This window comes from Poecilia reticulata, chromosome 13, assembly GCF_904066995.2.
Source record: "Poecilia reticulata chromosome 13, P_reticulata-male-v2, whole genome shotgun sequence".
NCBI classification, from domain to species: domain Eukaryota; kingdom Metazoa; phylum Chordata; class Actinopteri; order Cyprinodontiformes; family Poeciliidae; genus Poecilia; species Poecilia reticulata.
In genome coordinates, this window is record NC_088842.1 from 20,493,013 (window position 1) to 20,506,240 (window position 13,228).

Sequence of the window (13,228 nt, forward strand, 5' to 3'; positions counted from 1 at the left end):
CCCTGTCATTTTTTGCCTCTCCCTACCTCCTAATTCCTACCTCCCTCATGGATCATCAATGAACCCTCGCGTCTACGTCTGTCATTTTATTATCGTCAGTGTTACCCCCAACACTGCTTGTCCCTTCTTTCTTAATATGTATCCTTCATCGCTACCTCCTAATCCTAGGTAATAACACAATGTCATTTGAGGTAGTCTTGACAGGTGAGAGGTTAGTGATGAATCCACCAAACGTGACCAATTCTTTTCCTTGACAATGTCCAAAAAGCTCCTCAAAACAACTTTTAAAAAGGCTATAAAATGGAGTAGCTCATGTGACAGCATGAGAATGTTCAGTTCCTCCTTTAAATCTGTATAACTTCAAACTATAAAATGGTATGAAAATTAGAATGATTAAGTCACACATTAATCCCCCTAACCTTCATTAAAATTTCGAAAAGGTATGTTTTGAACTGTTTTGTTGATACTAATAAACACACCTAAAAGGATTTACATCAAAATATTTCCAAATCAGACAGCATAAGAAAGCTTTAGTCTTGTTTTAGAGTGAAAACCTTGTTCTGTTTTTTTTTTAATTATTATTATTATTATTATTATTATTACCAGTCCTATTTACGTATTTCAGATTACAACCTCCATAACCTAATGTTCTTATTTTTCTTGTCTGTTTTGATGACAGATGTTGAGTCATGGGTGAACCTCATGCCAGTAAACAACAACTACTGTATTAAAAAAAATAGGATTTATGGATTTTCTTTATTTAGATACTATGTTCTGAGGGCTTTTTGCATCTTAAATACTTCTATACAGCACACCTGATGAAAATTGAGACTTTTGAAGGATATGGTAGGGTAGAATATGAGGCAGAAATTAACATTTCAGTTAAATATTTTGACAAAAGACTTACTAATGTGCCAGCAGGGATTCTGACAGAAGTAACAAACTCCTCGTTGTGGAAATGTCTGAAGTTGCTTTGTGTTAATGTTTGAAGCACCTGTTTTCCACAGGCAATCACAAATGCTAGAAGCAAGATAAAAAAAAATCATCCACAGCTGAGAAGCTGCTGGATTAGTAGATAGGAGAAAAAGCGTGTTTAAAACCATCAATATCTTTCTTCTGACCTAGCTGATCCAGTATTTTGAAAAATAACACACTGTGATCCACCGCTATCCTCCTAACAACACCTCCCTTTCCCCAAACCCACCCCGTAGCCGAACAAACACAGCCCTGTGGAAGCCCTGTGGACAAAAGCATAGTGTTTTGTTTCCTGTGTGTTAAACTGCAATTTAGAAACCAGTAATCCTTGCCATAATCTTTCACCAAATCCTGACCGGGGTTAGAGAGGGCTTCCACACTCTTTTTTTATATGTAACAGCTGAGCTAGCCTCAGAAAAGAGACCAACTTTTTCAACCAGTTTGCAGATAAAATCTCAGAAGGAAAGAGATTTGACAGCAAATAGCTGAGAGAAGAGGTGCAGCTGCTACCCTCGCCTTCACAGGTGACCCAGTGATCACAACGGCATCTGGTTGAATTACTTAACACTGCCGCCCAACAGACATGTAATCCGGGATAATGCCCTTTTGCTGAGTGCTCCAATCTGGGTAAATTCATCCCTGAGGAATGAGATCCAGCAGCGGAGTCTCAGGGAGGGAAAAAGAGAGAGGGAGATGAGAAGAGGGCTTGGGTTTGATTGGTCGGTATTAAAGACAACTGTTGGCCTGAAAAGAGGGTCTTCCAGATAGATAATGAAACATAAGAGTAAACAGCTTGATTTTGTTGACTGACTGAATAACAAGAAGCAGTTTTCCTGGAAGAGTTCAAGTTAATCTTTTTTTTTTCTTTTCCTCGCTGACCTGAATCCTGACAAACCAGAATTGAGGCTTTCGTCCACACTGCTGTTAGTGGATAAACCCATATATTGCTCAAGCTGAACCCAGTCAGCGCAGTGTTATATGATCCCTTCATTTACTCTAGGACCAGTATATTCTTTTAAAAGTTTTATCTGCCATCGAACAGAGCAGTCTTTCTGATTCCTTTTTCCACAGTCGTCTAAATGCAATTGATTTTCCTTTGAAACTGCATCCCTTTGAATGTCACCCGGCTCCTGACAAACATTGGGACTTACAAGTTCCAGCTGTCCAACGGCAGCCTCTAAGATTATTTATTCATATGTTTACTTATTACCATAAATATCCAACAGGGCTCAGAGGGATTACAGTGGGCTTAATCTATCGTGGCACAGAAATGAGCAGGGGTCACAGCGACTGAGGTGATTTAAGCTGGCTAGCCTTGATGGGACATGCAGCACAAACAAGAAAACAAACTACATGCCACTGGGCTCCATCATGAGCTGATGACATCATGTGTCACTCACTGCGTGGCTGTGGTGCAAGTTGGGAAAGTCATAGTATTAAGGCAAGGATGTGTTTTTATGCGTCCTATGGTGCATAATAACCGTTTTGAATCCTAATACTCTTTTATAAAGCACAGCATTTTAACAGCATTTTCTGGCCCTCGCCTCTTAAGGCCAAGGCCATTGGAAAGGCAACAAAATGTATCCAAGTTTTAAAAATCCAACATAAACATGGTAAGTAATTTGATCCCTTACTTGTTAATATTTTTAAAACGTTCCATCCATCTTGCATCCTTCACTGAAATCAGGAATTTTATCTTCTTTTTCTGGTCCAAATCTGGGACTGGTCAGTCAGAAACTAAAAATCAGATTTTTTTTTCCTTTTTTTTTTCTTTTTCTGATCAGTGAATGCACCATACATATGTGCTACGGCAGGGGTCCCCAAACTTTTTCCTGTGAGAGCCACATAACTTTTCCCTTCTCTGGTGGGGAAAGCACAGAAAGCACAATCAAATAACCCTCTCTGGGTTCTTCACAGAAAAATCCAGGAAATAACACTATTTATTAAATAAATATCGTATTTTCCGGACTATTAGCCGCACTGGGTTATAAGCCGCACATATCTCTGCCGCTCTAGATTTTCCACAACGATGCAGCAGCAGCAGAGGGGGGCGGACACCCAAAATTTGAGTCAAAGCAGGTCAATTATATTACATTTATTAGGGTTGAAAAAGAAAAAGTTGCCAAGATTAGATTTAACTGAACTGATTACGGTAGTTTCCGAACGGTAACTGTAACAGTAAAAGTGCTGATCCTTCGTGTCTGCTACTAGCATGTGCTAAATGAAAATGGGCCCTTTCTTCTTCTTCTTCTCCTTCTTCTTCTTTAGATTTCAACGGCAGCTTGCATCCATTATTGTTGCACTACTGCCATCTATTGGATCCTAATATCTATACCTCAAATTCCCATGATCTCAGTAAAAACATCTTTTTTTTCCCCTCAATGCTATTTAACTAATCAACAACATTCTTAAATTTCAATTCCTTATTAAAACCTAATTCCGTTTTAATGGACGCTTTCTTCTTTTATTTCCAATTTTGACTTCCAATGATTCACTTCCTGCTAAAGAGCCCCCTGGTGGTTGAAGAAAAATCCACATAAAAGCCGCATGGCTCAAAGCTTAGGAAAAAAGTAGCGGCTTATAGTCAGAAAAATACGGTATATTAAAAAAAAATCTAAATGCTCTCTGGTATTGTTCAGGGGCCTGGACCAAATATGGAGGCGGGCCGGATCCGGCCCGCGGGCCGTAGTTTGGGGACCACTGTGCTACGGGATCACACTGACAACAACGTTTTTTTAGTGTGGAAGTTGTGGGAAGAATCCTCAAAGTTTGTGCTTTCAGTGTCAGTGAAGTGTTAAAAAAAGTAAATGAAAGTGTAAAAATTATTTGAAACTTCTAGAAAGAATACTGGGAGTGTTCTTTTAGATTGACATAAAGTGTGTTAGCTCATATTGCTAAATATACTAGCTGCACTAATCTTGCTAATCTGGTAATGAGGTTGATCAATAATTAATAAATAAGCATTCTACATGTAAATAATAAAAAGACTAAAGTTTATAATAGTCACTAATTTAAGAGATTAGAATGTCAACTGAGTAATAATTTTGTCTGGTCTATGACATTTTTATAAAACACTTATTTCTGAGCTGTGTGGAGAGTGCTCTCTCGCTCACACACACAGGGTGACATTGTTTACAAAAATTTATTTGTAATTTAGCAATCTAACATAAAAGTTGTTAACAAATTGTTTACAAAAATTAATTTGTGATTTAGCAATCTAACATAAAAGCATGTTACAAAATGTTCTTCTCAAACACCATCTCATAGCAGAAAAGTAAAAATGTTGAGATACAGTAAATTTCTACATTCTCAGTTATGCCAAAAATAATCTATCTTGTAAAAAGAGAAAATGTTGGCTGGTCAAGACTTAACAAAATTTAGAAACTTCAGAAACTGGCTCAAAAATCTCTGTGCATTTTGTTCTTTAAAACAAAAAAATATATATAAAACTTGGACTAGAAATAAGAGTACATGGTAGTTTTTTTTTAAAGACCGCTATTTTTTTTTTCTTCCCATCAATAAAAATCCACATCCAAACACGACATTGGAAAGACATTTAATTATTCCTCGGTTGAGAAATATGTATCAAAGCTTGCTGAGGAAAAGCGGATTTAGAGTCGTCAGACAGCAGTTAATAGACAGCAGTAAATGAAATAAGGGCTTTTGGGGGGGGTACTAAGACACGCTTTTCAGGACTAAGAAACAGCTTAGCTGGGCCGGGTGGCAAAGTCAGGGGTTCTGACAAGAGATGGATGAGGAGGTGAGAGATAATGAAGGTGGTGGAGGAGGACAAGAAGGGACAGGCGATCTTTAAGAAGATTGAGTTTTCATTCCTGTGCAGCCAGTCTGCCCCTAGTGGGCACAGCTTCTGTTTAAGTCTGCCTGACTAAATGATAAGCCAAGGGAAGTTGTGTGTTCTGTCATTAAAAAAGCAGATTCAAAACACTTAATATAACAACATGCGACTTTTTCTGTCAATTTCTTTGTAATTCACAAACATATAAAGCAGAAGTTCTTCTGAGCCTTTTCCTTCTACACAGGTACTACACAGATATAATGCTCTCCTATAACCCCCCCCCCCCAACCCCCCAATTCACCCACCAAAACAAGGCACTCAATCCCTGTCTTAGCAAATAAATAAAAAAATTCTGGGGGAAAAAACAGTCAAAGGAAAGAAGTGGAAAATGGGGAATGGAATAAAGAGCAAACAGCAAAGAAGTGATCCTCCGCAAGGTGAGGAGAGAAATCACGACACTGAGAGCCACGTTAAGAATCTGAGATGTTGCAAAGATTGGAAGATGGGATGGAGGTGGTGGTGAGAGTAGGTGGATGCTGTAGTGAACAAGTTTGGCCTGAGGTGAATGTGTTCCTTGAGACCCATCTCCATGATCCTCCCGACTGGTGCTGTGTCATCTGTCACAGGCTGGAGAGGTGACAGCACAGAGGGAAGGTGCCCTAGACGTGCTAACAGCACACGCTCGGACTGGGGAGCAGATCGAACACCTTTCCCTGTCCTTATTCTCTCCCTTCGACATGTTCGTTTTGGGCCATTTATTTCTCAAAGTTACGGGAGGAAAAAAAAACAGCATTGTTCTTCTCCATATAGACTGAATGGAGAAGAACATTCAGTCTATATGAATGTTCTTCATATAGACTGAATATGAAGAACATTCACACATCTAAAGAATCTGTCTTTAGATTCCACACATTTTTCATGTCAAATTTCAAAACTTTGTATCTTAATTTGGATGAGACTGGATGAATTTAAGGCTTTAAGCATAAAACATGAAAGTCATGACAAAAAGGAAGGAAGGAAGGAAGGAAGGAAGGAAGGAAGGAAGGAAGGAAGGAAGGAAGGAAGGAAGGAAGGAAGGAAGGAAGGAAGGAAGGAAGGAAGGAAGGAAGGAAGGAAGGAAGGAAGGAAGGAAGGAAGGAAGGAAGGAAGGAAGGAAGGAAGGAAGGAAGGAAGGAAGGATAGCTGGAAAACAAATCAATTTCCGTGTATTTCCAGACTTTTACTGTCTGAATAAGAACCCCCCCGTCTCCTACTCAGTCCCTCATTTTCATACTCTTTGTGGCTGTCTCACAGGACAGCTGCGTATAAGTAAGTATATGGCTGCTTGGACGACAACTCTCTCTTTCCCCCTGTTCATAAAAACAAGATTGTTTCTTTTTCCCCCGCAGCTTTCTGCTGACACCGGCTCGACACATAAACAGAGCCGTAATTTGTACAACAGAAAGCTTTGGGGAAGCACTTCTCCTTCTCCCTGGAGGCATGCAAAGAGACGGTTGGTTGTTATATCTTGTTTACCTGGTGGGGGAAGTGATATTTTATATTATGGTAATAACTGACTTTGCTGAAATGCGCCGCAATCCCATTTCAGTCCAGTTGCTGCAGTTATCTCATTCCAGTTAAATGAGATATGGTGTTAGTTGTTCCCAGGACTGGGACTAAACCTGTGATAATATGTGCATGAAATTGTGATGTATAAAGCTTAATAAACTAAGGCAAAATGCGCTTACATAAATAAATAAAAGCATCAGCTTTTGAAGTCCATTACAACTATAAATGAGCACACTTTTTCTCTCGACTGTATAAAGCAGCAGCAGCAGCAGCAAATTTAGAAGATGCAGAATAGAGTGGAAAAAAGGAAACCAGTGACTGATCATGTATTTTTGTGACACAGTAAGTGCAGATGGTACAGGAAGAGTTGATGAATTCAGGGGGACCAGAAAGCAGCAAAGGAAAAACACAAACGCAGGTTTTAAGGTGCAGAGTGTGATGTTCTGTAACTGTCCTGCAACACTAACTAACTAACTCTGGCCAACCTCACACTGTCTCGATACGAGGAATCCAAAGCTGTTCAATTAAAAGCGATGCTGAGCAATGCTTAGAAACTCCAGCACCCCCAGTCAGTTTCAAATTGATGAATGATTTCCAAACCGTTTCTACATAAAACTTGAGTCAACGGAAAACATACTCTGAGTAAATTTGTTGTGTTTTATAAGCAATGTTCTGCGTTACAGACGATAAATCAAGACGCGGAACAGCTGAAGTCAGCGACGGAGCAAATGATTTGTTTACCGAGTGTTATGTGTTGCCGCTGTTTTAGCAGCGTGCACCCGACTGAGTCGAAGGCTGCCGCGAAAAATGTCAACAAAGTCACTGCAGATTGAAGCAGAAAGGAATTTAGCCTGCTTTCAGTGATTCCTCCAGATCAAAGGTTGCATCTCTGTCTGGAAAAATCAACATTCCTTCAGACCAAGCGGGGGTGAACTTGACAAAGTGGTTTTGTCCTTGACCCTGACCCCAGAGAAGTGCAAACCGGAGCGAGCTTGCTGTGTGTCGGTGTGTTGCCGCGAAGTGACAAACAGCCGCTGCCTAACTCAGCCGTCCATGCATCGAAGGTGGCGAGTTTGACTGTACTTTGGTCCTTTTATTCTTTTTAACTTCCCCTTAAGGCAACCGCCTGGTGGCAATCAGGGAATACAACTAATACATCCTCATTCTATCGACCAAAAGACTGTCCAAGAACAAAAACAACAACAGACACTGTCCGAAAGGCTCGAGCTGCCAAGCTCTAACCTCTGATGCTCTGTTAACTTTTTCAGGCTCCATTCTTTAAAACAGACCCCCCGTAGCAGGATTCAATGAGGAGGGGGCTGTCAGCTCAAAACAATGTGACGAAGGAGTGAACGCTTGACTGAACCCGACTGGGGTTAAAGGGCTTCTTTCTGTGTGTGTGTTTGTGTGAGAGTGTGTGACAGGAATAATAAAGCCACATAGGAAGTATTTAGCCTTTCAGTGTCTGAAAGCTACACAAACCCCACATGTACAAAGTGGCACCTCCATACCACAGGATGCACACAGACATTTTCCCTCCTGATTCCCTCCTCCCCTCTTCGCATCAGACATCAAAGTGCACATGGCAGTACTATGCAGAAATCCGGTCAAAAGAAACACAGAAGGCAACAAAAAGCTCCCACGTCACAGCAAGAGATGAAGTCAGAGGACAAGGCTCTCAGCCAGAAAGTCACACAGCCATCGCAAGCAAGGAAGATGACATAAAATTAGCAAGTTTATCTGGGGAAAACTTACTGTGTCCGGAGATCCACAGGAGCAGGAGCACCCAGGAGATCATGGCAGGGGAGATTGGAGAGGTCAAAACCTACGGGAAACAGTAGGCGAGTGTGAAATTGGAGTTGGCAGGCACAAAGAAATTGACAAGATGAGACAGTGCTCCTGTGCGCTTCTGGACGATACTACAGTCCCTCAGTGGCGTCTCCTCTTTTTTTTTTCTTTTTTACCAGAGGAAAGCTGTTTTCTGTCCTTCTCTTCTTCCGCGTACTCTTCCTCTTCTCCTTCTCCCTGAACGGCTCTTTGCTGTGTGTTTGACTCTTCAGAGTGGCTGGGAGCCCCGATCCGCCTCACGCTCTCTCCTCTGCTGATGTGAGCTTGTGGACTTTCTGCGTCCTCAATGCTGACTTTCAGAATACGCACGTTCACTCTTCCTCTCTCGCTCGCACTGTTTTGCGTTCCCCATCCATTCTCAGTCTCCAGCCCTCACTTGCCCCCCTTCCCAACCTCCTCCTCCTCCTCTTCTCTCTTTCCTCTCCCTCTCTTTCTCTCTTGCTCATCCCACTTACAGCACACACAGCAGTCAGTGGATGGAGCTCCAGACTCCTCCCTCCATCGCTGCCTCCCTCTCTGCCTCTCAGCCTGGCTGTCTGGGTGGCAGTGGCTCAGTGAGAGACTGGGGTCCTCGCTCTGGGAACCAGAGTTTCCATGGGAGAAACGGAGAAGGAGAACCTCAATTAGAATAAGAATAGCAGTGAGACCCCTGTAGCAACAAATAACACAGACAGCAACAAAAGGGCATTTTTCCCTCCTCCCAGTTCAGACCCTGGCTTTATGAGGGGTTTCTATAGAGAGAGCAGAAAATTTGGCATCCTTGTGGTTTGGTAATGATCACATTAGCATTCCCAAGAAAGGCCTTTGTTAGTACATAGATTCTTATTGGGGGCAAATCAGATTCACGGGCACTTTCTCAAGGAGCCAAATAATAAATTAATTAAACGCTAAAATGCACATGCAGCCAGTAAAAACTATGTCAGGTTATCCCTTTTAAATATTTTTTAGAGGGCATTTTTTTATTTGGTCATAATTTAGGACTAGTGAAGTGCATGCATAAAAGAGAACTTCATGTTTCTTGAACTATAAAATGAAATTCTGTACTGCTGAGCAGTGGAGGAACTTAAAGAGTATAACACACGTGGATTAATTACTGAAAGTCCAAATTAAAAGTGTGTCCCATCAAGTCTGTGCTCCTTTTAATTACTGATAATCTGTCAGAGTGATTTTTTGTTGTTGTTGTTGTTGCAGCAACAAAGAAGATGGATCTTTCCACAGTGTTGTGTTTGCCTTACACGCAATCCAAAGTAACGACATAACATAACATAACATAACATAACATAACATAACATAACATAACATAACATAAATAATAACAACAAAATAATTTTGTTACTCACTTGTGTTAATCATTTGGTTTAAAGAGATGACCAGAGTTTTTTTTTTCTGGGGGGTTTTTTTCAATACGGAAAAAAAACAGATGCACAATAACAGTAGACATGTTTTTTTTTAAGTGAGTAAGAATAGAGTAGATGATTGTGCAAATGCCAGCATATGTAAATACTTATTGATTTTGTTGGGAGCAGTGATGGTTGTAAAATCTGACAGCTACTGGGACGAAGGACCTGCGATAACCTTGCTGACTTGTATGGCAAGTTTAAGAACTTGAAGATTAGATTTTTTTCATACCTCTGTCTTAGCTTCAACTGTAGATATATTAGCTGATTGCAACTTTTTTCATTCATGTAGAGAGCTTAAAAACAGGTGGATTAATTAAAGAACAGTGTGTTTCCTAAAACGACAACTGAAAGTGGATAAGCGGCCCAGATGCGAATATCAGTTAAGCAGAAATGCATTTATTCTCTGAATATGTAAAAAAAAAAAAAAAAAAAAGTTTAAAAACATGTGCTGAGCCGCCAAACCTTTCCTGCTGACTTGTTGACCCTAATGTGATAACGTTTTAAACTTCGTACTACAGTTTGCACATAATTTTGGATTCAAGATTCTGTTTGGATTATGTCCGTAGGACATGCTGCTTTAAATAGTCCTAAACCAGTTGTGGAAGATTCAGTACAATGGAAGTCTGATTTATTGTTATATTTTATGAATGTACCATTAAATCTATGTGCACCTCTACCTCTCATGGTCATATAGGAAAAGCTGCTAGATTTCCAACCAGTGCGTTTTCAACAGAAACACCTTAGCAAATAAATATGTAAATAGTAAACAGTAATAGTTTGACATCCATAAAACAGTACTTTGGCAACAAAAAGGTATTATCCAGAAGCTATTAGATGAAACCGGAATTTATAGCAGATGGGTTCACAAAAGGATGACATTTCTCTGAGATCGTCCCTCAGGACTTTATTTCACATATTGTATCACTACATATTATTGGCAGGTACAGTAATAAAACTAGAGAAATATGTATGAAGACCACTTTGATAAATTGCAAACATAACCTTCTAGAAGCAAAGAATTTTAAAAAAAAGTTGTGGTTTAATACTTTTTCTTGGTTCTAGATAAGCTTACGCTAAAATAAAGGTAAGAGTTTTTTGTTGTTGTTGCATTCAGCACCACCGCCTAGTTACCCAAATAACCCTTTGAGTATAATAAAAACACAAAAACACCTGTTTCCCAGACTAAAAATATACCCTGTCATAGTAGTTAGTAATGGCCCATTTTGCATGTTGTTTTAACTGTACAATTTATCGGCTTTGTAGCTGCTTCTCAGTTCAAAGTAGCTCCACTGCTCATTACCCGTATTCCCAGCACATTAGGCTGTTAATCCACAGCTACTGTAATTAGCACCATGGAAGCCAGCTCGATGTCATGTTTCTAAAACTAAGAATATTATGCTTTTTTTTCCTTTCTTTTTTTCCCAGAGGGTAAATGAAGGATGAGGCAAAGGTGACAGAGATGAAAGAGAGACTGTGGATGTATTTATTCAAATGTAGACAGCAGGAACAAGTGCAGAAGCTGAAAATTATTTATCGTTTAAATATTCAGTTTATGAAGGTAGAGAGATGTTGGGCATCTATTCACTCGAACGAATGTTTGACTAAATGAGCAATTGAATCTTTCTCCTGGACCAGCCACCGGACATCATTACGAATCACAAGTAGGAAATGTAGTTTTGTGGTTTTGTGTATGTGTCGGAGCTGAAACAGACAGCTGAATTAGGCAATTCAGTTGTCTTTCTTATATACATGTTTATTTGATGCCTCTTGCTGACGACTTGATTTGTGTGCTGAGATTGTTATTTTCACTCTTGATGCCTTAATGTTGCAATCTGTTTGAAGTTATTTGTGTCTAAAGCAGTGTTTGAATGCACTAAAAATCAAGCTATGCACTCAAATCTGGGTTCCCCACCCTTTTGTTTTCATTTATTTCTCATACACACTCATTCTGTAGACTCTGAATAAGGTCTGAGCATTTGTTCGAGTTTTTATGACTCCTTGTTCCAAAGTAACCTGTAAGTCTGGACCTGGAAGGCAATCCCTCCAGATCAAACATCAGACACCCTCACCCTTTCTCAGATTTTACTCAGATTTCTATTCATTTAATTAAAAGGTACTGTAATGACCTCTAATATTTGCATATTTTACACTGCACACAGGATGCAAGAATTTTATACAAAACATAAGTCCCTGCTGTACCTATGGAAGACAAATATCCTCATCATAAAGACTTTTTTAAAACATTTAATGTAAAACACAGAATTTTTATTCTGTGCAATTATTTGTATTTGATTTTTTTTTTTTTTTTTTTTTTACTTTATCTGCAGGAATTCAACAGCACAGATTAGGTCTATCGTGTATGCAACTATGTCTTACTTTTCCATATTTTACCAAATACAATTTTGTATTTGTTTATTGTGTTGTTGTATTGTGTATGTCTTTGTCTTGTAAAAGACTTTGAACTTCCTTGTTAAATTATTCTATATAAGTAAACTTGACATGGAAAGTGTATTTACAGATAAAAATATAATTTCCCTGAAATATATAAAATATATAGTTTCCCTGAAAATTCAAATGAGTTCAAAACTCTAAATATTAACACCAATGGAAAAGTAATCCTCTTGATTATCCTCCATGTTTTTTCTATGAGGTTTACAGAAAACCAGTTGCTACCAATCAAACAGTGACGTAAGTGGGTGATGGGGCTTTTAGCAGTGTGGGGAAGAGACAAGTCTTCCTGGAAACAAGACGACTTAAAACGATGTAGTGCAGACCAACACCTGCACGACATTGGTCCCAAATCATTCAAACGACGTCTCTTGTCTGGAGCAGCTTAACACAAGGAAGGGGACATTTGTAGCTCATGTACTGGATAAGTCTTTGTGTGTAGTGGCTTTTGTGGTCATTGCGCAATAGCCAGCCCCTCCTTAATCCTCTCAATTCACATGGACTGACTATTGACCAGCTCTCCAACTAAGGGGTCGGGAAAGTCTCTAGATCCTGGGACTTTTACTCCATAGATAGCCTAGAAGACCTTCCGTATAAGCTGGTGGCTGGAAAAACGCATCTAGCCTTTAACTGCCGCCGATCGAAAAGTTATGGCCCTTTTCAATTATTAAGCAATAAACCGAGTAGCTCTCGCGGTTGCGTAACCTCAACAATCACTTTTAACGGCAAATTTAAAGCATGTTACAGACTAGATAAAGTTTAGTGGCTCGACTTGAACCCCATGGTCATTATTTATTCATCACCAAAGAAATCTACGAAGCCACCATCTTCCTAGAGCCATTGTACATAGATTTTACCATAATTCAGAAGCAACATTACTAATTTCCGACTCAGAATTAATTCCAATGTCCACAAATGCCAACAAAATTCAATATGTAATTTTATTAGTAGCTTAAGCAGGGTTAAGTAACAACAGCTCAATTCAAAATGAATCACCAATTAAAATTAACAATTTTAGATATCACCATCACATTATCTACCCCTTCCTTATCCTTGTCACTAGATTTTCTAAGCGGCTTTGGGGAGCAGTCCAACTCATGCCTAGTAGAGGTAATGTCCCTTGGCAACAGAAATTTTTAAGTTCTTGGTCAGAATCTTGTCTTGACGAGACAAAATCCCCTTGAAATGGAACAAAGCAGATCTAGTCCTTTTT

General features: G+C 39.5%; 1 protein-coding gene across 15 annotated transcripts in view; it reads right to left on the reverse strand.

Annotated features, from left to right (window-relative positions):
* The window catches only part of kirrel3b (kirre like nephrin family adhesion molecule 3b), a 225,514-nt gene that overhangs the window by 186,915 nt on the left and 25,371 nt on the right, over positions 1 to 13,228 (reverse strand). For 13 of the 15 annotated variants that reach the window (XM_081614154.1, XM_017308241.2, XM_008425956.3 and 10 more), the window contains 2 exons: positions 8,623 to 8,743; positions 8,075 to 8,144 (listed from right to left, as the gene is read on the reverse strand). In XM_081614154.1, the coding sequence (XP_081470280.1) occupies positions 8,075 to 8,117 (43 nt within the window). In that variant the 5' untranslated portion in view covers positions 8,118 to 8,144; positions 8,623 to 8,743. Of the gene's footprint in view, positions 1 to 8,074; positions 8,145 to 8,283; positions 8,573 to 8,622; positions 8,744 to 13,228 lie in introns of those variants that run through there. The other 2 variants (XM_008425959.3, XM_081614160.1) reach the window with 2 other exon arrangements.